Source organism: Aspergillus costaricaensis (genome assembly GCF_003184835.1).
Source record: "Aspergillus costaricaensis CBS 115574 unplaced genomic scaffold BO79scaffold_37, whole genome shotgun sequence".
NCBI classification, from domain to species: domain Eukaryota; kingdom Fungi; phylum Ascomycota; class Eurotiomycetes; order Eurotiales; family Aspergillaceae; genus Aspergillus; species Aspergillus costaricensis.
Window position 1 is genome coordinate 265,315 of NW_020291837.1, and position 20,827 is coordinate 286,141.

Below are 20,827 nucleotides of genomic sequence, written 5' to 3' on the forward strand. Positions count from 1 at the left end.
GGGCGAACGGTGCTCATCTCATCTAGATTTATATAACCTTTCCTTTCGTCAAGACTCGATACATCGTGCAGCTTTTTAAACATCTCATGATGGTATATTCTGAAGTGTCTGTCAACCCAGAAGTTCTTTGGGAATCGAATGTCACCTGGGCACAAATGGCATTTAACCTGTCCATTCTCTTGAACCTCGCCCTATTGAAACATTGCTGGCAAGGGAAGCTTTATAACGTCCTCGTAATTCTTCATCTGTCGGGTAAGTCGCTCTTTCTCGCGTTCACACGGGTCTGGAATGGACTCCAATGGAATCCATGTTCTAGGGAGATGCGTGCAATCGAGGTCTTCATCTCTTGTGGCTGTCAATATTCCTCGTATGGCCACGGTAAATACCCGCCCAGGTCGGAAGAAGTCATTAGGATAGGTAACCTTTTCGAAATCTAAGAAGTTCATTAGCTAGTACACATTGCAGATTGTACCAGTACTTACTAGGTCTTGCACAACATGTATCCCTTCCCGTGATCATTGCGCTTAGCCTAACATGTGGAAACTCAGACCTTTCATCGATCCATCTTGGAGTGACAGTTGCACTTTTCCAAGCATTATCATCAGAGCTAGAGGAATATTAGCATTTTTCCCCTCGACCATAGACACAACATACTTGGAGTAGCAAGCCATCCGTAAGAGGCTACCCAAAGACAACAGATTAGAATGAAGGATGCTAGATAATCTCTGAGCCGATATCATAATAGATTTAGTTATTGAACTTCAATAGCATATGTCGATAAACTGATGAACTAACCTCATCTGTCATCTCTGAAGATGATTTACCCGTTGAGACGATATACTTCAATACCAATCCAAACCCTTTAGCTTGAGATGCACGAATACCTTCTAATCTGTTTACAAACCCATTGATGGCCTCGCTCATCTTGCTCGCTAGGAAGCGAATGGCATTCAAGGTTGATTGAGTCAACTGATAAGCCGCCCTGAGTTGTTCCACTTGGAGGAGGACTTTATGGACAGTAAGAAGCCGCGAAGACAAAGTCCAGTACTCTCTAGAGGAGCCATGTACTTTGGACATCTCTTGGTAGAGCTTATAAGCATGTCTTGCACACGCCAGTATATCACCGACACCAGTACCAAGCGACATGATGATCTTTGAGTACTTGGTGTCCAAGCAGCCGGGAAGCTTATGATATGCGGTCCTGGTCTATAAACAATCCTATGCTAACTTCATGCGCAGTAAGGACTTTTTGCAGATAAATACTATGCTTGCCCAAGGCGTGTGTCAATGACAGTGGGCTGGCTATTTGGATTGACACTGAGAGGGGGAAATAGAGTAATGGAAGTAATCATACTGCCGGTGATGTAGTGGGAAATGTATAATTGGGAGATAGTAGCTGACAGACACCTATGCCGCAAGGCTGAGGATGTAGCCTAGTCTAGCCATCTATGGCGTGTCTTACATCTACTAGCTGTCATTCTAATAGGTTGGGTATGAATAACCTCGTCTCTGGTAGGAAAATAACAAATCCACTCGTATATGTTTTATCTTTATTCACATGTAACTCATAGGAGGTCTGTGACCCTTTCATGTTCCTGATACTTCTATGCATGACATACGGATGACCGGAGAAAGTGAAACGCGAAAAAGACCGTCTTAGAAACAGCGGGTAATTTGAATCTGAAACGGGAAGAAACAATTAAAGTGCTGAGCTCCCGAGCCAACCTGCGTTGCATTGGCTCGGAGGGTATGAAGGGTCGTGGGCTGTACGACAGAGGTTGAAACCCAACGGTCCGCTTGTGTAAACACGGGCTGTATGGTTACAAATGTAGGAAGTTACACACGGCAAGGTGTTGCAGAAAGCGGAGTGCATGATCACATGGATTGGAAAGGGATACAGCATTCTTTCAAGGTTACTATAAGGGAAGACACATGACACGGTAGTGGCCTTGGTAATAAATTATCATTGTGAATGGTCTTATCTAAATCATTACTACAGCATATTTACATGCGGGTTGCTCTGCAACCCACATCATTCCTCATAGGCACCCTCTCGGTCCTCGAACTTCATGAATTCGTGCTGAGCAGCCTCCTCCCCCATGATCAGCTCCCAGGCTTTCTTGACCGTGTCGATCAAAGAGTCATCAAAAGCAAGGTCTAGGCTGACAGGCGGGAGGCATATGACGCTCTTCGACGGGCAGCTTAGATCACCGTTGTGGGAGGCGCCTCGGCCCAGCTGCGTATAACGCAGGGACCACAGGACTTTCGTGTTCGGATCGGCAGCCGACAGGAGAAGCTTTTGCACAGCAGCTTCAATCATTGACTGTCCTTCTGAACCGGGTATGCTGACACTACTATACACAACGCCTGATAAACAGTTAGCAACATGTCACAAGACAATGTAACTTGCATAAAATTGAAAAAAGTGAAAGCTCATGATCAGTTCGTAGAAGTTTGCATCAATGATGTATCAGGCAATGTAGATAAGTTTTTGAAGAAAAGTCATCATATGAGCAGGGGGGGGAAGACGCAGAAGAAAATGTGGTAGCTTACATTGTCCAACAGGGCACTCGCCCGTCTCGCTGGAGTGGACTATCGTGTACACCGGTGGTGCATCATCAGCACCGCCAACAGAGCTTCCCGGGAATACCACCACCGCTCCAACAGGGGTTGGTCCACCCTCTGCAGTAACAGGGAAAAGGTCCGCAAGGGAAGATGAGACGATGGAGATGGATCGAGCCACTTTGTCGCACTCCAGAGAAGGGCGAGATGCGGCAGGAAGATCCCAATTCGAGCCAACAATGTACCGGGACTTGACCGATTCATCATTGGCCAATTGAATCTGTATGCGCGACTGGTCATCGGGTTCTTGCTCTGGTGAAGGTCCGATAGACTTGACGCCAGTATTCAGGACATACACACCACCTCCCACGGCAAGAGCGCGACAACCGACCTGAGAAATCTCAGAGCCACCGCCCCATTTGACCGAGAGAGCCCCAAAGCCGGGACCAAACACACCAATGGATGACAAGTGTCTCTTGATGCGTGGGAGGGCATATTGGGCCGATGTCTGGTGAGGAGCAGCCTGTGATAGGCAGAGCGAGAGTAAGGGACCGTGAAGCTCAGTGGGCACCTGAAACTTCGTGGCTAGATACTCAGAGAAGGGTGCAGTAAGACCCTCCTCTTCCGAGGACGGATCCGGTCCTTCCGACACATCCCCACTCTCCTGAGCCTGACCAAGATGACGAAGAAACCTCATTAGAGTTCTCTTCGACTTCATACTGATCACATCGTCCGCAAAGACATCCTCCCGACTGCCAGGGACACGATAGAGACGACTACTATCGTCAGCCTCAGGCTTGTAGATCCACCAGCTTCCCACAGCTTGAAACTCCAATTGCCGGTAGACCTTGGAGGAAACCAAGGTAGGCAAAAGCTGTGATCGGGAGTAGATCAATTGCGGCGACAAGGAGAGGGTATATGCTCGAGAGGACGCAAGCTGACCCGTGGAATCCCCGGAGCTTTCGGAGCAGACGCTAGCATGTTCGAATGGGAGCTCCCCGGTGTCTAGCTCACCCACACGAGTCAGCAGGGGCCATGGGGTCGCTTAGACAGGGGAGCTCCTACCCTCGTTCACTTTAGCAGCCCACTCCTCGGCTTCCTGAAGGCTAAAAGCTGCCTCAGGACCACCGTAGTATGGATTCCTGTCAACATGGAGAACGTTCTTACCTGACCTGGAAAGGGCCCTGGCAAGAGACGTTAGCTGTAAGCAAATACAGCATTGACTGAAGGTAGCTCACAGAGCTAGAAGTGACTGGGCCAGTCCAGTGCCAGAGATCGTCACGTCCCATGGCGTGTCCGCGAGGGATTCCATAGTGATGACGGCCGAACTGCAAGCAAGCTAGATGGAGGGGCTTAGTGTTTTATCGATGTCTGATGAGCAAGCTCAGCGAGCATCACATTTGGTCACAAGCTCCTAGAGACGTTTGTAGCAAGTCTCTTCAGCCCATAGGTGAGGACTGAAGATCATGCGCTGAAGACGAGAAAGAATTTCAGAAACGAAAAGAAAATCGAGGGACACGCGAAGAAATACGGGACCCGCATTGGCCCACCACGTGACTACGTACTTAGCTAAACCGTTATTGAAGACCTAAGGTGAGGAAGCAACAGACATTGAACGTTTACATGCTCGATGAATGTAGACCTACTAGCATCTGGCTCTACATAGCATAAATTCCTTTTTCATGCAGCACCAGGGAGTTACCAGTGTTGATGGAGCCCTGGTCTCTACTAATAGTATCAACCCAATTGGCTTCAGTATGAGCGTTGAGCCTCCTTTTCTTAGACAGAACACACAAGAGTGAATTCAGTAGCTAAACAGTCTATGCAGCTTTTTTGGCCCGGTATTAACCTCACATCCATGCAATTGCAGCTTTTTAAAGCTATATTTACCGTTCGTTGCAACTGTTGCCTGAGGCTACAATGAATATGACTATTCCGAAAGAAGCTAGACTCAACAAACGGGAGCCGCTTAAGGAGGATTTCGCCCACAACCAGAGCTTCTTTCCTTCTTCACACCACTCCTAGTGCTCTGCACAGGCAGACTGCTTGTTCGTAGCAGTTTCGTCGTCTTCGTACAAGCCTTCACTGGTCTTGTGCTATAGGAGTGGTAGATAGACATTTCACTCTGTATCTGCTGCTCCGGATGGTAACATCTGATGGAAGCGGTTCGTTTTGTAGTGAAACATTCCTATTCTAATCTGTAATCTGTTTCTATATGAAGCTGCCGTTGCGCTGCAGACGTCAACCCGAGGCGACTGTAGTGTTTCGACGGACGTGGCTCTGCTATGTAATGAACGCGCAGCTGCTCGTGCTCTGCATTGCTCTCGGAAGAGTGCAGTGCTGAGTTACGGTCCCAACGTCTGCCATCGATGCCAACAGCCCGTATCATATCTGAAGACCGCTGTTGCTAGGATGCTGTATAGCTTTTGCGGATGAATGCCCATAACCATCTGCTATAAGACCCCCTCACTCATCTCCTGTCTCCTCCACGATTCTGGCACGGAGAATCTTCACCTCATCCATAGGCCGGTCTTCCGAGTTTGTCTTGACCAGTCCCATGCGCTGGATCACCCTCATGCCGCTCTTGACGCGGCCGAAAATAGTGTGCTTTCCATCCAGCCACGGCGTCGGGGCCAGCGTAATGAAAAACTGACTGCCGTTGGTGTTGGGCCCGCTGTTTGCCATGCTCAAGATTCCAGCACCAGTATGCTTGAGATTAGGATTAATCTCGTCCTCGAATTTCTCGCCGTAGATTGAGCTTCCTCCTCTGCCAGTGCCGGTAGGATCGCCGGTTTGTACCATGAAGTTGGGGATAATGCGGTGGAAGATGACATTGTTATAGTAGCCTCGTTGCGCAAGCGTCGCAAAGTTCTTACACGTCTAGTCGGTAACAATGGTGTCAGTAAAATGTACCATAAGAGGATGAGGTGAGCTTAGAATCTGGGTACTGACCTTGGGCGCATGCGCATTGTAGAGTTCTACTGTGAACGAGCCCTGGGCAGGTTAGCGGGGTATGCTGACGCAGTCGTTCTGGTTATCCATACCATGCTCGTGTCAAAAGCCACATCAGTCGCCATCTTGAATATAACAAACAGGTGTCAGGTTGTTTACTGGTACTTGTCAAGAATCCGCAGTGAAGAGTTGCGGAGCTTTCTGGCGCGGCGGAGGTCGAGATCCAGTCTTGGCATCCGATGTTCCCATGAATGATGGGGAGTTCGGACTGCTCCAGTTGCCCAGTCCCTCACACCGGCATTGTAAAACTAGCTCTTGTACTGTTCGCTCGAAGAATCGCAGCATTATTAAATATGCAAGTCTGCCTTTGTATATTAGCATAGTCACCAGGTTCACTCTACGCAGGACTAGAGTCAGATCATGATTGACATCATGGTATCATTGCATGTAGTATTAGTCGCTTTCTAAACAATCAACACTGCTCAAAGATGTGCTTCATTTGCTCCCATCTCTGCGCGGAAATGTCAACCAGCGCCTTGAGCTCCTTCCCATCCACAGCCCATCCTCCATTCTTCTCCATATTCTGTATAACCGTCTTGCCCTTCCCACCTTGCTCCTTATCAACCACAATGCAGACTCGTTCTTGACCCAGTCCCTCCTCATATCCATCAGGATCGGCCAGAATCCACCTCCGCTGAATGCCCTTCCGAGCGCTCTCCTCAATGTTCTTTTCCTCCTCAGCGTCTGGGATAATAACAGCCCTCCAGCCAGCAGCAGCATCAGCCTCGAAAACACAGAACGAGCTTGCGACAGGCAGACCGCGCAAAGACAGCTTATGAGACTCAGAAACCGCATCCGAGCACACAACCATCTCATTATCAACATCCCACCATGCCCGGGGTAGCTTCGTATCGCGCAGTGCAGCCAAAACCGAAGCCCAGGCAGCATCGAAGGGGTTTCCTGCCAAGGAAATGATCATGATATCAATATAGAGCACCCAGAATGCCTTGATCTCCTTTTCCTTGCCGACCTCCTCCCCGCGCTCTACATCCACATCCATCTGCTCAGACTCATTATGGCGTTCCAGGTCCTCCGGCCCCAGACTAGGCGGCTGGTACCAAATGCGCAAATCCTCGGCGCGGACCAACTTTGTACTATGCAGCAAGTTCAAAATCTTATGGGATAGCGACTGTGCGAGTGCTGACGGGGGCGCGCCAGGGACAAAGCCCGGTGCGCAGCCGGTGCTCAGCGACAGATTCGGGACGAGAAGGTTGAGTTGTTGAATGTGCGATTCGTCTTCAGGATCTTCCACTTCCGCATCATCCTCAGTAGGCTTCTTAGTTTGATCGGCGAGTTTGCGACGCTTATTCGCAGATGACGAGGACTGAGACACGCTCCACGAGGCAATGTCGGCAGTGGGGAGGATTTCCGCTCGTACGCCGCATACTGCGGTTGTGTCGCCAACCCTTACGACGGCGCTGCCATTTGTGTGGGTTAGGGAGCCTGTGTTCGCAGATGTGACGCGGAATTGCGAGGGAGCGCGGCCATTGGCTCGGATGGAGGGCTGGTTGCTGGATGCGGGTGGTGAAAGGTGGGCGAGGAGATAGGCGTGAGGTTGGAGTCGGGCGAATTGCGAGGGGGGTAGGGTGAGAGAAGGGGGTGCGGATGGCGTTGTGGAGGCCATCTTGAGCTATTGCTGAAGCCGAAGTAGTCTGCTCAGGACCGACAGGGTGTGAAAATGGTCAATGAAGAGGTAAATGGGTCTATGAAACTCAGTCTGTATGAGGAGGAAATGGTTGACGGACTTTCCATTTTTCTGCGGCAGAATTCTGAACATCTATCGGGGCGGTGAGGAATGTTGACCTGCACATCACTTCTACAAAGATGTCTGATGAACGTGACAAAAGATAAATACCTCGCAAGATAACATGATATTGAACTGAACATTAGCTACTATATTTAATTTGGAGTGCTATGGAGATCCCTATATTCCACACCTTTGCTGTAATAGAAAATATCTCGAACAGCGGACGCTAGTATATAGTATAAGAAGCTTCAGTGCAATCAGCCACAGAGTATCATCCCTGCCTACTAAAAGCTTAGTTGAAGGACCATTGGAAACACTGATACTATGACAAGAATGAAGCGATTCGGCTGATAGCTAGGCAATATATGTATTTCCAGAACTAGTACGCTAACTGTATATTCAAGGGAGAATGTCAGCTTCATCCCCAGGGCACATTAGGCATCACGACCGCAGGCGGATGCAGTCCTTACTAATACTATAGGTAACTTGCTGAACGGCTATTGCATGAGGATTTATGATTCCTCAGTATATACTTCTACATATGAACTATCTCTTTTACGTCGAACCAGAACCTTATGACAACAACGGCAGTCCGGTCATATTTGGTAGCATTGCGTTACTATTTTGAGGGGATGGAGAATGTTGTTGTGACTAAACTTACGTTAATGCTACTAAAGCGTAAAGTGAATGTCCTATACGTGTTGAATGCATCCCCACAGCACTCAGTGTGCGATCAATCTGATATGATCTAAGAGGCCAATAAGAACCGTTAGCTTGGGGAGATTTCGAAGTATCGCGAAAATCCACTTTTGAAAGCCGACCAATAATGACGTGACGGGGGACGCGTCTGGGGGTTCTAGTTAATGCGTTATTTCGGACTGTTCTAGAAGGTGGTCTGTATTCACTGTGAGGGGTTAAGGCTACGGGGTGTGTTATAGGATGAGATGATGGATTACGGCTGCGACAGACAGGATATGATAGGAGTATGATTATCCTGGTGTATATGACTATATATCCAAACTTGAGTGGAAAGAACCAAACTATATATGGTATAGACAGTGTGTTCTATGGTAATAACATTTGACAATGATAAGGGTATCAGTGATGGGGCAAAGAGCAAACAACCGAACGCTAAAATGTAGATAAATCAGGCAGAAAACGATAAGCAGTGCATCTATAGTTCTTAGCAGAACATGAAATGTCATGGCCGCTGGGGCTCATCATCTGCCTTACGCTTCCTGCTCACCCCCTCGTCAACTTCCAGAATCTTAGAATCCGCATCGGCGAATGGTTGTACTCCATGGTCTTCCTCGTCATCACCGTCTTCAGCTTCGACTTTCTCCCAATCATCGTCATCATCCCCTCCAGGCACTTTGCGCTGGTCTTGACCCTTGTTGCTGGGAACGGTTTCCTCTTTAGGCGCATCAGTCCATTGGAGAACAAGCTTGACTATTTTTGCGCCAGAAGGTTTCAGGCGCCGGTAGTAGTTCTCCACTATTCCATCTTCCACCTTGAACCCTCGTGCGACGTACCACTTCAGACCATCTTCGTTGGCCTCGTGAACATGGGCTGTGACGGTGCGAATATTGTAATGCTTCACCAGGTCTGAGACTTGTTGATCAGGTCGCGGATCGGATGAAGTGGAAGATGACAAGGAGCTGGACGTGTAGAGGAGCGAGTCTAGAAGCGATGCTGCAATCCCACAGCCTCGATAGGGCGACAGTAGATGAAGGGTTTGAATGTAGAGATTCGTCGGCTCGGAGTTCGACCGGCCTTGCAAGATTCCGGCAGTAGTCGGCGGTAACCGCTCCAATCGGCACCTGATGCCTCCAATAACTTTGTCTGATCCAGTTGTGGGGGTCTTCAAGCCCGTTGAAGGGGTTGGCGCTGCAGAGGTGGGAGCAGCGGCTACCGGATGATCATGATAGACGGCCACGCGGGACAGCGACGAGATCACGGGGTCAGTGATGGTGGCTGTGTAGAAAGAGTTCGGATAGCGAATAGGAAGCAGCAAGCCCGTGATTCTGGTCAGCGAAGGGATGTGAGCTGTGCTCACAACTTCGACGGTAACATGCGGGTGCGGAGTGGGGTGGCCTGATGCGATGGGCTTTGGGTATGGCACAGCCTGAAGGGTCGAGTCCCGGCCTGCTGGAGGCTGGAATTTGGACGTCAGACTCACGGAAGATGAGCCAGAAGAGGGAGGAACGACGATAGCTGGTGGACCTTTAGGTGGCCTGGTGTAAGAGTTGTTTGAAGACGGTGAAGTTATCGTACTTGGAGCCTGAGGGGGAGACAAAGGTGGAGAAGTGGGCGCTTTGGATTGATGCGCCCTGGCGAAGAACTGGAAAGCCATGGTTGGAAGAAGGGTAAATGTGATGTGTAAGCCACACTATACAAGAAGTATCTTCCCCTGAAGCAGACTCTGAGGTATACAAAAGAAAGAATACCCAGAAACACGTCGAGGAGAGAGCGGGGAGAAGCAGAGCGCCAGCAGACGAAGAGGGGAACCCAACGCGATCCAAAAGCGGTGGACGAAAACGGCGAGAGAAACGCGGAGATGCGATAAGATAAGATCGGGCGGTCGGACAAGTTCAAAGAGGCAAAGGCCAGCGCAAAAGAGCCTCTGTCCACGTCCTCCGATCTAGGATTGCCCCTGGTGCTGCACCTTCACTTGCCGTCTTGGTCTTGTTTTTTGGCTGCGTCACACAGTCTACTGTGCTCTTTCTATATATGTTGCTCTATCGGATGTGAAGCCAAGGTGAGTTACTCCCCCTCATGGTAATGGCCGTGCGCGCAGTCCGCTGATTCTCCCTACCGTGGGTGTTTCCCGCCCCCGGGTTATAGACGCCATTCACTCCCCGCCAGACAGATGGACTCTACGTGCTATCGTCCCTGTGTACCATTTCTTTGAGACATTCTTTATAGTGGGAGTCGGGCACTTGCTTTATTGCTCCCTTGTTTGGACCAACACAGTCGGGTAGTCGTCTATTACGCCATTGTTCCCTCCATCCGCATCCGTTAAGCGGCCGGTAAACCCCGACCCAGATTTGCCTTCGAACACCCTGCGCAAACCTACATGGCGCCATCGGTTTGATACTGGGGATAATCGTTCAGAGTTGTGTGGAAGCAGCTGTTTGTCAACTGCAAGTTCCGCTTTAATTGGCGCGTGATTACTTTGCATATACCAGCAGAGGTATGTCTCGACAGTTGTCCTGGACTTTGCAGTATTCGCGCGACCATTGCGTTATCTCATCGGTACTGCTTGCTGTCGAGTGCATTATCATGTTGTATGCGATGTGCTGGGCTACCCCACTCATCTGCATTTCTTGCTTGCTTGTTTCCTGAACGCTCAGTCTTGGAAGATGCTCTAGCTCTAACACTTTCCAGTCCTGCAGAACATTGCCAAAATGGGCGAGTCGAATGGGGCTGAAGAGAATGGAAGTTCCTTTCCTTCAGGAACGCTTGCAAAATTGGTACGTTCATGCCCGTATGCTTCCGGCTGTGGCACAGTAGCGTCTCTGGGCTTTGGCAATGGATCCTGACAACACTAGACATGCGATATCCTCAACGATACCTTTTATAATATAATTCATGATATAGTTGCGAAGGTGCATCGCGACGAAAAGGTCTCCCGTATGCGCTCAGCGGTGGTCACTGCAAGGCAAAAAGCCGATGAAGAGGCATCCAAACGTCGTGAAGAGAGTGGGAAGCCAGCTGGTGCATTCAAGCCCGGTGATCTCGACCTTGAGGAACTTAAGGATATACATGTGGAGACAGATGCGGCTGTCTTTGATGAAGGCAAGGTTTACCTCAAGGGAAACCCTCTGCAAACCACGAAAGAGATTATCTGTCCGGAGTGCCGATTGCCTCGTCTATTATACCCAGTAACGGGTGTCGGGGCTCGGGCTCCCCCAGATCCATATCGGGAGTATTGTCAGAAGCAGCCTATGATCAACAAGCCGGGGCATGATGTTCATGGAAACCCGTTTGCTACGGACAAGCTGAATCCGAAGAAGAAGAAACAGACAAATACGTCCAATACTCCAGCTTCAAGCCCTCCCACAACGCCTGACAGTTCCTTCAAACAAGCAGCCCCAGAAAAGGTGTCCTTCCCGACTGTGAAATGCCCGAACTGCCCGAGATACTTTGTTGTCACTCGAGTTGCACAGCACCTGGATCGGTGCTTGGGTTTATCAGGGCGACAGACCAACCGCAACAAGACCCCAATGGAAAATGGTGCCAGTACACCCAGTTCTGCTCCACCTAAGCGTCCACTAGTGGATGATGATGTTCCAGCAACTCTTCCGACGAAGAAGAAGAAGTTAGGAGCCCCCAAAAAACTGTCAGGGAAGAAGCCACCTCCGCCTAGCAAGTTGAAAAACGGGCTTACGCCAGACATGGCCGCAGCAAGTGATGCCGCCGGCTCTGGTGACGGGGACATCAAGAGTGAAGCGAACGGGGATAACTCTTAAGCCTTCGGTGTTTCTTTCTTTCTTTCTTTTCTCTTCTTTTCTTTCCACACCTTATACCTTTCTACACATCCCTTTCAACATTATTTTTACCTTGCTTCTTGCAGACTGCAGACCTGTTTGCGTTGGACAAGGCCTTGGACATATCTCCGTTTGCTTAACGATATTGACGTAAATACCCGGCATCAACGGCGTCGACGGGAACCTCCTACCTTAGTATCCTCGAGTCGAATAGGGACATGCTCGGCATCGTCTCTAGCCTTTCTCTTCCGTTTCTTTTTATAGGTGTTGTGTGCTGTTCTCTTGAATGATAGATTTTCATGCGGTTGTATGTACAATATTCTGGCAATAGGTCAGTTCGGGTTTCACAATCAATCGATTGGTTTAAGATTGGGTATATAATTAAGTCAAATCTAGAAGCCTCTAGTGTAAACTGAACAGTTGAGCTCGAACGCCAACCATATTCTTAATTGTTGGAGGTCCACTATACATACTGTTGATTCAGTGGAACAATAGGTGCAATGGATTTAATCAAGGTACTGGGACACCCTTTTAGAGAGGAGTTCTATAAAGTGCCCTTGTAACGTTTGTTCGATATCTACCCCGGTGATCCCCGTGGCATAATAGTCTTAGTTCGAGCCTATCACTAATTCGTGTACATGAAAAGTGGCTTCCAGACAAGAGTACAAAGTGTAACCTCGTAAACTTCATGGCGTGTTGGACGACTGCTATCCTGGGCAGGGCTGCTCTATAGAGATGTTTGGAAATTGTTTTGCTTTACATTGGAACTCTATGTATAATGGCATAAATAATATATGAGCATGACTTATGATGAGACACGCCAAATTGAGTTGTGATATCTCGAAAGCTCGTGGTTTCAGACTAGTATGCAATGTTGTTGGCCTGAAAAGTATGGCCTCGCAGCCCACTTCGGGACCTTCCGTCCGTCATCGTCTGGCCCGCTTGCTCGATCCATCATCCACATTTCATGAGGCGCATTCCACCATGAGCATCAATTAAGTCAGTCGCTAACAATTTCTCTAACCTCTGACTGCTAGCGACATGAGCAACACCAGCCTCATCTCCTGGGCAATCCCCAGACTGAGCCAAATTCTCCCGCTTGACGAGGAGTCGCTCACGCAGATCATCACCTACGCCGCCAGCCTCTCCAAAGAAGACGGCGCCGAACACCTCAAAAACCTTCTGGGCGACTCTCCCGCCGCATTCGAATTCATTTCTGCATTCAGCTCGCGACGAGAACCACCCCCACGATCTAACGCGCCGTCCCCCGCTCCGAGCGGCCAGTCCACATCTAGGAACAATTATTCGGAAACGCAGTCGAAGAGGGGCAAGAAGTCGAAGCCACCACTACACAGCGCCGGACCTGTTCGCCGACCAGATAATTTTGGAAATGTGACGGGTGGATACAGAAAGGAGGACCAGGATGAGGACTACATGCCCGTCTCTAGCCGGAGCAGACAAGAAGGAAGCGCGAGAGAAGGCACACTAGACACCGGTTTATCACCATCACCGTTGATCTCTTCCCGCGAGGCATCCGCTACCTCTTCGCGAAACCAATCACCGGCCCCGAGACCAACACCGGCTAAAAACCCGCCTTCTGCCGCTGGCCCCGTGATCTCGGATCTACTACCGAATGTCAAGTCGAAGGCGGCCAAGTCTGCCTCTCGAGGTGGTGGGAGCAGTACGGGGACCGGCTCATCGTCCAAGGGATCGCTGACTACGAATAATATCAATGATTTGACGGCTGCCATTGCCGCTTTGGAGGTATCTACGAATCCGACGCTGAGTGGTGGCGCACGGAAATGCACATGCAACGCTAGCATCCATCCTCTTTTTGATCCAGCGCCGAATTGCCTCAACTGCGGAAAGATCATTTGTTCGCTGGAAGGGCTACAGCCGTGTTCATTTTGCAAAACACCTCTCCTGTCGAATGACGAGATTCAGAGCATGATACGGGAGCTGCGGGCAGAGCGCGGACAGGAGAAGATGCGCGCACACAATGAGAGTGTACATCGGGAGGGTGGCCCTGGAATGGGTTCGGGAGCTCCCAGTAAATTGGACGCCGCCAAGGCGCATCGGGACAAGTTGCTTGCGTTCCAGGCGCAGAACGCCAAGCGGACACGTGTGGTGGACGAGGCAGCAGATTTTGAGACTCCGAACGTAGCATCTACGCTGTGGATGACACCTGCGCAGCGAGCATTGGCCCTTAAGAAGCAGCAGCGGATCATGCGGGAAATGGAGGAAAAGGCACGGCCGGAATGGGAGAAGAAGAAGACCATCATGAGTCTGGATATCAAGGGAGGAAAGGTGAGGAGGGTATACCAATCAGCTGGGCCTGCGGAGACGGGCCCTTCCGCGGAGGAGGAAGCTGAAGCAAGGGCAGAGGAGGAGCTCGGAGATGGGGAGAACAGAGAAAGCAGCGGTAAGGCATTCAGCCATAATCCTCTTCTTGCAGCTGGAGGGTTGTTGCGACCGGTCTGGAAGTCGGCGGACGGAGAGCAAGCGGACACGGCACGCAAAGAGCGGAAACAGACATGGCGGAGAGTGCAGGACGATAATGATGACAACGAGCAGTGGATTCTCGATGGCGGTCTCCACGGTTACACATGAGAGGCATTTGACATAATAGCTTATCCGAACTGGCTGGTTACATTGTCTGCAAGCCGGACAACAGTAGCCGATGCTCTAATGCAAATACAGTGGGTAGCAACAGCCTGAGACTCTCCTAGCTTTGACCGATAAGGCCCGCGATATAAGCACGCAATGATTGGGCCACGAGCTCCAGGAAATACTACCGCTCTGACATGGATCGATAAGCAATGCCCCATCGGCATCGCCGCGACAGAAGACAAGACACATAGCAGGAGTGGTTATATATCCTCCGACGGCGTACACGACGCGAAATGACAGCAGCAATCTTAGCATGAGCATTACCAATCGAGATCCGAATGATGTGTTCCACCAGATCGACGATCAAAGCTACTAATTCTCATCTACAGTGTAGAGATATGAAGCACCCGGGGTACCCGGGCCAGGTAGTCCGACAACCGGACTTCTCTCTATGTAGATACACAGACCAGCCGGTGCTGGCCACGATGACGCATCCTCGCAGCTTGCGCTAAATAGATGATATTGCATAGTTCCATGGAAGACACTTCGTACTCGAAAATGAGGAGAGAGGGAGGGGAATGGAGGGGCAGAAGACGCGAGGGAAAGCCCGTCAGTAACCGAGCCAGAGAGATGTATAAAGCGGTAGACGAGTCTCGAGTGCCAGTGAGTGTCTTGTAAGTGAAACAGCCATCTGGATCATAGTGGTTCTGATATCTCGAGTGACTGTCGTCATTTGCCTGTCTTTGTTATCCGCTTGCGGGGATTTCCTTTTTGGTCGAACTCGGCCTCGGTTGGCCCCGGCTAGCTTCGGTGCTCGTTGACTGGCCGAACTATATACTTCAGCTTCTCATTATTATTCCACCTCTTAGCACCACTCATTATTACACTAGGATTCGACAGCCATGTTGGCCCAAATTGGCTGGCAGGCTATCTCTATAACCCGCATAGGGTGGGGGTTGCTTGCCTTGCTCGTGGGATTGGTATGTTGATACCGATTCTCCCTTACACCTTCTGTATTATGTCGATAAGGTGTCACCTTGCATACTTGCAATGCATACTGACAACATCAGTCTTCTGTCTATGCCATTTACAATCGTTTCTTCCACCCTCTCCGCCGCATCCCAGGTCCCTTGCTCGCCTCCCTCACTCCCTGGGTCCAGCTCTACCATGGCCTTCAAGGAGACCGGCACCTGTGGCTCTGCGCTCTTCACGAACAATATGGCTCTCATGTCCGCGTGGCACCTAACTTTGTCTCAGTAAATACTGCCCAAGGCCTCCATGACATCTACGGACACGGCAAGCGGCTCAAGAAGGCCGATTTTTACAATGCCTTCCCCGCTATCAAAGGCGTGTACAACACACATAACGTCATTGACAAGGTCATGCACGGCCGGAAAAGACGAGTCCTGAGCCAGGCCTTTTCTGACCATGCACTCAAAAGCATGGAAGACGTGATGCTGCTGCACGTGCGGCAACTGTGTGCAGGCTTAACGCGTGCCCAGCAGACAGGCGTGGTGCAGGACATGGGCCGCTGGTTCAGCTACCTCACATATGACGTGATGGGCGAGCTGTGCTTCGGAAAGAGCTTCGACATGTTGATCGAGAGTAGTCGGAGACGGCTGATCGAGCTCGTCGACCGGGCTGCAAACCGGCACTATGTGGTATGTCTCGAGCTGCTATTTTTGCTGAGAACCGAATTGACTGACCAAACAGTGCGGTCTCTGGATGCCCCTAGATCGATGGCACCTCGACCAACTCTTCATCCACCGGCTCACCAACGACCGCTGGAACTTCATCATGAACTCGCGCGTGGAAGCGACCAAGCGCGCCCAGGAACGTACCAAGGCCGGCCACGACGCCAAAAGAGACTTCTTCTACTACCTGCTGAACGCCCGGGATCCCGAGACGGGCCAGGGCCTGACGACCCCTGAGCTCTGGGGCGAGGCCAACGTGCTGATGATCGCGGGCAGTGACACGACGTCGACGACGCTAGCCGCGACGATCTTCTACCTGGTGCGCAACCCACATGCGATGGCACAGCTGCAGAAAGAGGTCCGGGAGAGCTTCTCCTCGGTCGAAGAGATCGTAACAGGCAGCAAGCTGAACGAGCTGGTGTACTTGAAGGCGTGCCTGGACGAGGCGCTGCGGCTGGCGCCCGCGGTGCCCGGGGCGCCCCCGCGCGAAGTGATGGAGGGCGGAGCGGTGGTGGACGGGGTGTTCCTGCCGGGCGGGACGGATTGCGGGACGCCAACGTACTCGATCCACCGGCAGGCGGCTTATTACCGACAGCCCGGGGTGTATTTGCCGGAGCGGTGGATCGAAGGGGCGATCTGTCAGACGGGGATGGAGGCGTGGCAGACAACGCGGGAGGATGTGGAGATGGCGCGGCGGGCATTCTGTCCCTTTAGCATTGGGCCGCGGGGATGTATTGGAAAGAGCATGGCGTTGATGGAGATGCGATTGACGATTGCGCGGTTGATGTTTTTGTTTGATATGGAATTGGGCGATCGGAGAGGAGAGGATGAGGGAGGGCATTTGGCACTGGTGGACCATTTTACCAGTGCGAAAGAGGGACCGGATGTGATTGTACGGGCGCGTGTGCAGTAGCTAAATAGCATTATTATTAAACTTATACCTGTATCTACTTTGTGCTCGGTCTATTGTAAATGTTGTATGTAGTAAGATGGCAGAAATAGTAAGACACCAAGCCAGAAAGGACACGTGCCCACACTGCATGAACATATCACCCCAAGACTATGGGGATGAGAATGTAATATCAACCCACCCTATTCATTCATTAATAGCTAACCTTGTACTATTCTCTATACTCATTCATCACTTAACTTTATCCAAAACTGTCATACATGATACCAAACCATGTCCATTCCTTAACCTAACACCACCATCACCATCCCTTAAACCACAACCACCACCACAACAACAAGGACCCTTTCCTCCCTCACTAAAGCAACCCGCAAACCACTACCCCAATAACCCCCTAATAGAAAAACAAAAAGAAAAAGAAAGTGATAGAGAGAAAGATGGTCTCCCCCCTAACAACAACCTTCATCCAATCCACCATTCTTAACGCCATCGCCAACATCCTAGCACAAATAATAGACCATCATCGGAAATCCGTAAGCTGCCCCCAAAACAACAACAACCACACCCACAATCCCCCCAAAACCAAACCTAATACTAAAGATTCAAAGAAATCAACATTTACACCTAACCTCCCCGCCCTCCTTCAATTCATCACCTACGGGATAATAATCGTTCCTCCGAATTTCATCTGGCAGAGGTATCTGGAACGCCGGTATCCGGGGTTTCTTTTCCGTGGTGCATCAACCCCTTCATCCTCATCTACTAACAATCTTTCTCCTCCTTTACGAACCTCAACCCCAAATGGTACTACTAAAAGAGGAGGAGGACCAGGGCTAGGAGAGATATACATCTCCATCCCAGACCCAACCTCCACCGTCCTCCTCAAAGAGAAAAAAAACCCCCACAACTTCCTCCCTTCACAACAGAAGCGCAGCAGAGGAGGCTGGTACAACTTCCTCATGAAATTCCTGCTCGATCAGACGGTGGGGAGTGTAGGGAATATCGTACTGTTTATTGTTCTGATTAATTTGTTGAAGGGGGTGGGTGTGGGGGGTGTTTGGGGGTTGGTTGTTGAGGTATTTATCTCTTTCATTTCTCTCTTTTGTTTATTCTTGTTGATGTTGGGGGGTGTTGTGAGGGGTTTGGGATAAGTTTACTAATTGTTGGGGCAGGACTTCAAACCTATCATGATCGCAAGACTTAAATATAGACCGATTGTCTCGTTGCTCATGTATACGGTTGTGCCGGTGGATCGGCGCGTCGTGTTTGGGAGTGCGTGTGGGGTGATTTGGGGGGTGTATTTGAGTTTGTATGCTGTTGTATAGTCTCTCTCTCTCTCTCTCTCTCTCTCTTTCTTTCTCTCTCTATTCCTTTTACTACTATTGTTGCTGTTCTTGTTAGAGTTAGTTGTGATGTGGTCAATCTTTCGTTTCGTTGTTTCTTTTGTCAGCGTGATACCTCGTCTTTGGCCATCCATCATTTCTTATTAGATCTATGTATCCTCTGCCTGTCGCTTAACTAGCATTATACAATTTATAAGTAATCACATGCAATCAAAACCCATAGCTTCTGGCAGACTACGCTGCCGGCGGCCCGATCTTCTTTCCCTTCACAGATATCCACTCAATAGGCAACGCTCCAAAAATACTCAGCGCTCCCATGGCTACAGCAACATAGAATGTCGTCGTCACAGCCCCATTGTACGCCTCTAGCACAGCTGGTAGCTGATCCGCAGATACGACATGTCGTAGCATGGTTGCTCCCGCCTGCATGACAGAAGCAGGGTCAATACCCGATACCTGTGCCAGGTTCTTGCGCAGTTCGTTCTGGAAGACGTTCTGCGCTACAGAGACGAACAATGCTCCGCCCAGTGTCTGCGTGAACGCCACGATAGCCGTCGCGCTGGGAACATCGGCAATCTTCAGCGCTGCTTGAACCACCATCATCGGCTGCTGCATGCCCAGGCCTGCACCCATGCCGAAAATGATCTGGTATCCTATCCAGTGACCGGCCGAGGAGTGTACGCCCATGGTGGAGAGAAGGCCGCCGCCGACGGCGATGAGGATTGGGGATATCAGCATGAATGGGGTATAGTATCCGAATGTAGAGACGAGGCCGCCTGCTACGATGGAGAAGATAACGACGCTTAGTAGCATGGGTAGGTTCATGATGCCAGATTTGGTGGCGCTGACGCCTTTGATGGCTTGGAACCAGATGGGGAGCTGTAGATGTTAGTGGAATACAGGGTTAGTTTGGTGGTGGGATACGCACGTAGTAAACTGCCACAAAGAAGGAACCGCCGACGCAGAAGCTGAACAGAGCAGCACCCCATACATTTCGATTCTTGATCAGCCGTGGAGGGATCGTGGCTTTCTCGTTACCCCACATCTGTAGCACGATGAATATACCGATGAGGACCCCGAACAACACCAGCAGGGCGATGATGCGGCCATTTCCCCATTCGTAAGTGGTCCCACCCCATTGCAGTGCGAGTAAGACGCAGATGACTCCTGGCAAAAAGACAAATGTACCAGGCAGGTCAAACTGCGACAGCTTATCCTTGAGCCCCTGGGTACTCTTGACTGATTTGGGTGCCTTGAAGAATAGCAGGATGAAGAAGATGGTCGCTCCGCCAATGGGAAGGTTGATATAGAAACACCATCGCCAGCTGACATGATCGGTAAACGCACCACCCATCAGGGGCCCTGCTACACTGGCGATTCCATACATGGAGGTAATAGAACCGGTAAGAAAAGGCCTCCATTTGAGTGGTGCAGTCTGAGATATAATGATCATGGCTCCTGAGAAGACTCCGGCGGCCCCAAGGCCAGCTATCGCCCGCCCGATAATCAGCGCAACCGAGTTGGGAGCCACACCACAGACCAGAGAACCGATCTCGAAGATCGCGAGCCCCATCAGGTATACCCATTTGGTGGAGTAGAAAGTGTACAGCTTGCCAAAGGCTAGAATGAGGCAGCACGTTGTTAGGAGGTAGGAACTGCCGTACCAGCCCACGTCGCCGAGTGACTGGAATTGGTCTGTGATTTTGGGGATCGCAGTCGCCAGAATCGTGTTGTCCTGATACTATTAGCACGACCACTTGCCTAAGTAGTGGAATACTCACCAAGGCCATGCAGAAAATCGAAAGACAGAGCCCGATCACAATCAGTGTGAGCCTCCACGAAGTAGGATACTCTGGCTCAGGTTCCGCATCATGGCTATGTATCGAGCTGGGTGCTTTTGGCTCATGCTGTGCTTCGACCGTCTGTGAATGAGGGGAGGTGTCGCGCGCAGAATCAACGAGCGTACTCTCTTTGCTTCTAGCGGAACCGTTGTTTTCTGTGTGCGTGACCTTGAATGGTTTCAGTTCAGCAAACGGTCCCTGCTGTTTCTCAGCGTTGGAAGCATCCATGGCGAGAATAGGTATGCAAGACCCAAAGCAATCTCACAACCTAAGCAGATGAGGGTACTTAGGGCAGCAGTCAACAGTGTAGATAGCAGTAGAAGAAATCCTCCTCTGGTCTGCACATGAAGCAGTTATCTAAGAATCACTCCAAAAAGGTTTAACAAAAGTGGCAGGAAGGAAGATCAGCAGTGAAAAGAAAGACGGTTCAAGGAAAGCCTCCTTCCGGCTTCACTGGCTGACGACGATTGCCGTAATGGAAGCCAGGTTGTGTCACCATCTCGTAGCCACGCCAGTCTGGCCCAATGGGGACCCCTTGCTTTGTTGCGCATGTCAAGGCTCCAGACCATTCAGGAGCAGAAGCAATCCGTATTCCGAAGCACTGATCAGGTTGTGCAA

General features: G+C 50.4%; 11 protein-coding genes across 11 annotated transcripts; 4 read left to right on the plus strand and 7 right to left on the minus strand.

Annotated features, from left to right (window-relative positions):
• Positions 1–191: 191 nt before the first annotated feature.
• Positions 192–1,146, minus strand: BO79DRAFT_221389 (uncharacterized protein; the record flags this gene model as incomplete). Its single annotated transcript, XM_025683516.1, has 4 exons — positions 192–433; positions 483–607; positions 655–725; positions 796–1,146. The coding sequence occupies 4 exons, from the start codon at positions 1,144–1,146 to the stop codon at positions 192–194; spliced, it is 789 nt and encodes a 262-aa protein (XP_025535631.1).
• An 802-nt stretch (positions 1,147–1,948) lies between these two features.
• BO79DRAFT_211183 (putative Rab geranylgeranyl transferase escort protein) lies at positions 1,949–4,025 on the minus strand. Its single transcript, XM_025682969.1, has 4 exons — positions 3,801–4,025; positions 3,628–3,746; positions 2,554–3,567; positions 1,949–2,367 (listed from the first exon to the last, which is right to left on the minus strand). Exons 1-4 carry the CDS (start codon positions 3,872–3,874, stop codon positions 2,033–2,035), a joined length of 1,542 nt encoding a protein of 513 aa, XP_025535632.1. The 5' UTR covers positions 3,875–4,025; the 3' UTR covers positions 1,949–2,032.
• Positions 4,026–4,586: 561 nt separating this feature from the next.
• Positions 4,587–5,673, minus strand: cyp1 (putative peptidyl prolyl cis-trans isomerase (CypC)). Its single transcript, XM_025688877.1, has 3 exons — positions 5,607–5,673; positions 5,515–5,556; positions 4,587–5,442 (listed from the first exon to the last, which is right to left on the minus strand). Exons 1-3 carry the CDS (start codon positions 5,637–5,639, stop codon positions 5,029–5,031), a joined length of 489 nt encoding a protein of 162 aa, XP_025535633.1. The 5' UTR covers positions 5,640–5,673; the 3' UTR covers positions 4,587–5,028.
• A 313-nt stretch (positions 5,674–5,986) lies between these two features.
• On the minus strand, positions 5,987–7,275 carry BO79DRAFT_240283 (3' exoribonuclease family protein; the record flags this gene model as incomplete). The annotated part of the gene is made up of 1 exon (XM_025685010.1): positions 5,987–7,275. The coding sequence occupies exon 1, from the start codon at positions 7,196–7,198 to the stop codon at positions 5,987–5,989; it is 1,212 nt and encodes a 403-aa protein (XP_025535634.1). The 5' UTR covers positions 7,199–7,275.
• Positions 7,276–8,315: 1,040 nt separating this feature from the next.
• BO79DRAFT_211185 (GNAT family acetyltransferase) lies at positions 8,316–9,785 on the minus strand. The gene has a single exon (XM_025682970.1). The coding sequence runs from the start codon at positions 9,672–9,674 to the stop codon at positions 8,523–8,525; it is 1,152 nt and encodes a 383-aa protein (XP_025535635.1). The 5' UTR covers positions 9,675–9,785; the 3' UTR covers positions 8,316–8,522.
• A 605-nt stretch (positions 9,786–10,390) lies between these two features.
• BO79DRAFT_51498 (SGF11 family protein) lies at positions 10,391–11,896 on the plus strand. Its single transcript, XM_025689357.1, has 3 exons — positions 10,391–10,514; positions 10,709–10,794; positions 10,873–11,896. The coding sequence occupies exons 2-3, from the start codon at positions 10,729–10,731 to the stop codon at positions 11,791–11,793; spliced, it is 987 nt and encodes a 328-aa protein (XP_025535636.1). The 5' UTR covers positions 10,391–10,514; positions 10,709–10,728; the 3' UTR covers positions 11,794–11,896.
• An 873-nt stretch (positions 11,897–12,769) lies between these two features.
• BO79DRAFT_51506 (C2HC5-type zinc finger protein) lies at positions 12,770–14,459 on the plus strand. The gene has a single exon (XM_025689358.1). It carries the CDS (start codon positions 12,853–12,855, stop codon positions 14,419–14,421), a length of 1,569 nt encoding a protein of 522 aa, XP_025535637.1. The 5' UTR covers positions 12,770–12,852; the 3' UTR covers positions 14,422–14,459.
• BO79DRAFT_51524 (uncharacterized protein) lies at positions 14,459–14,839 on the minus strand. Its single transcript, XM_025689359.1, has one exon. It carries the CDS (start codon positions 14,740–14,742, stop codon positions 14,497–14,499), a length of 246 nt encoding a protein of 81 aa, XP_025535638.1. The 5' UTR covers positions 14,743–14,839; the 3' UTR covers positions 14,459–14,496.
• A 267-nt stretch (positions 14,840–15,106) lies between these two features.
• BO79DRAFT_211187 (cytochrome P450) lies at positions 15,107–17,050 on the plus strand. Its single transcript, XM_025682971.1, has 3 exons — positions 15,107–15,401; positions 15,492–16,082; positions 16,135–17,050. The coding sequence occupies exons 1-3, from the start codon at positions 15,324–15,326 to the stop codon at positions 17,026–17,028; spliced, it is 1,563 nt and encodes a 520-aa protein (XP_025535639.1). The 5' UTR covers positions 15,107–15,323; the 3' UTR covers positions 17,029–17,050.
• Positions 17,051–17,213: 163 nt separating this feature from the next.
• BO79DRAFT_180474 (uncharacterized protein) lies at positions 17,214–18,538 on the plus strand. Its single transcript, XM_025680084.1, has 3 exons — positions 17,214–17,558; positions 17,634–18,101; positions 18,198–18,538. Exons 1-3 carry the CDS (start codon positions 17,463–17,465, stop codon positions 18,348–18,350), a joined length of 717 nt encoding a protein of 238 aa, XP_025535640.1. The 5' UTR covers positions 17,214–17,462; the 3' UTR covers positions 18,351–18,538.
• On the minus strand, positions 18,529–20,536 carry BO79DRAFT_180477 (MDR family MFS transporter). The gene is made up of 3 exons (XM_025680085.1): positions 20,150–20,536; positions 19,297–20,103; positions 18,529–19,247 (listed from the first exon to the last, which is right to left on the minus strand). Exons 1-3 carry the CDS (start codon positions 20,435–20,437, stop codon positions 18,603–18,605), a joined length of 1,740 nt encoding a protein of 579 aa, XP_025535641.1. The 5' UTR covers positions 20,438–20,536; the 3' UTR covers positions 18,529–18,602.
• Between the last annotated feature and the right edge of the window lie 291 nt (positions 20,537–20,827).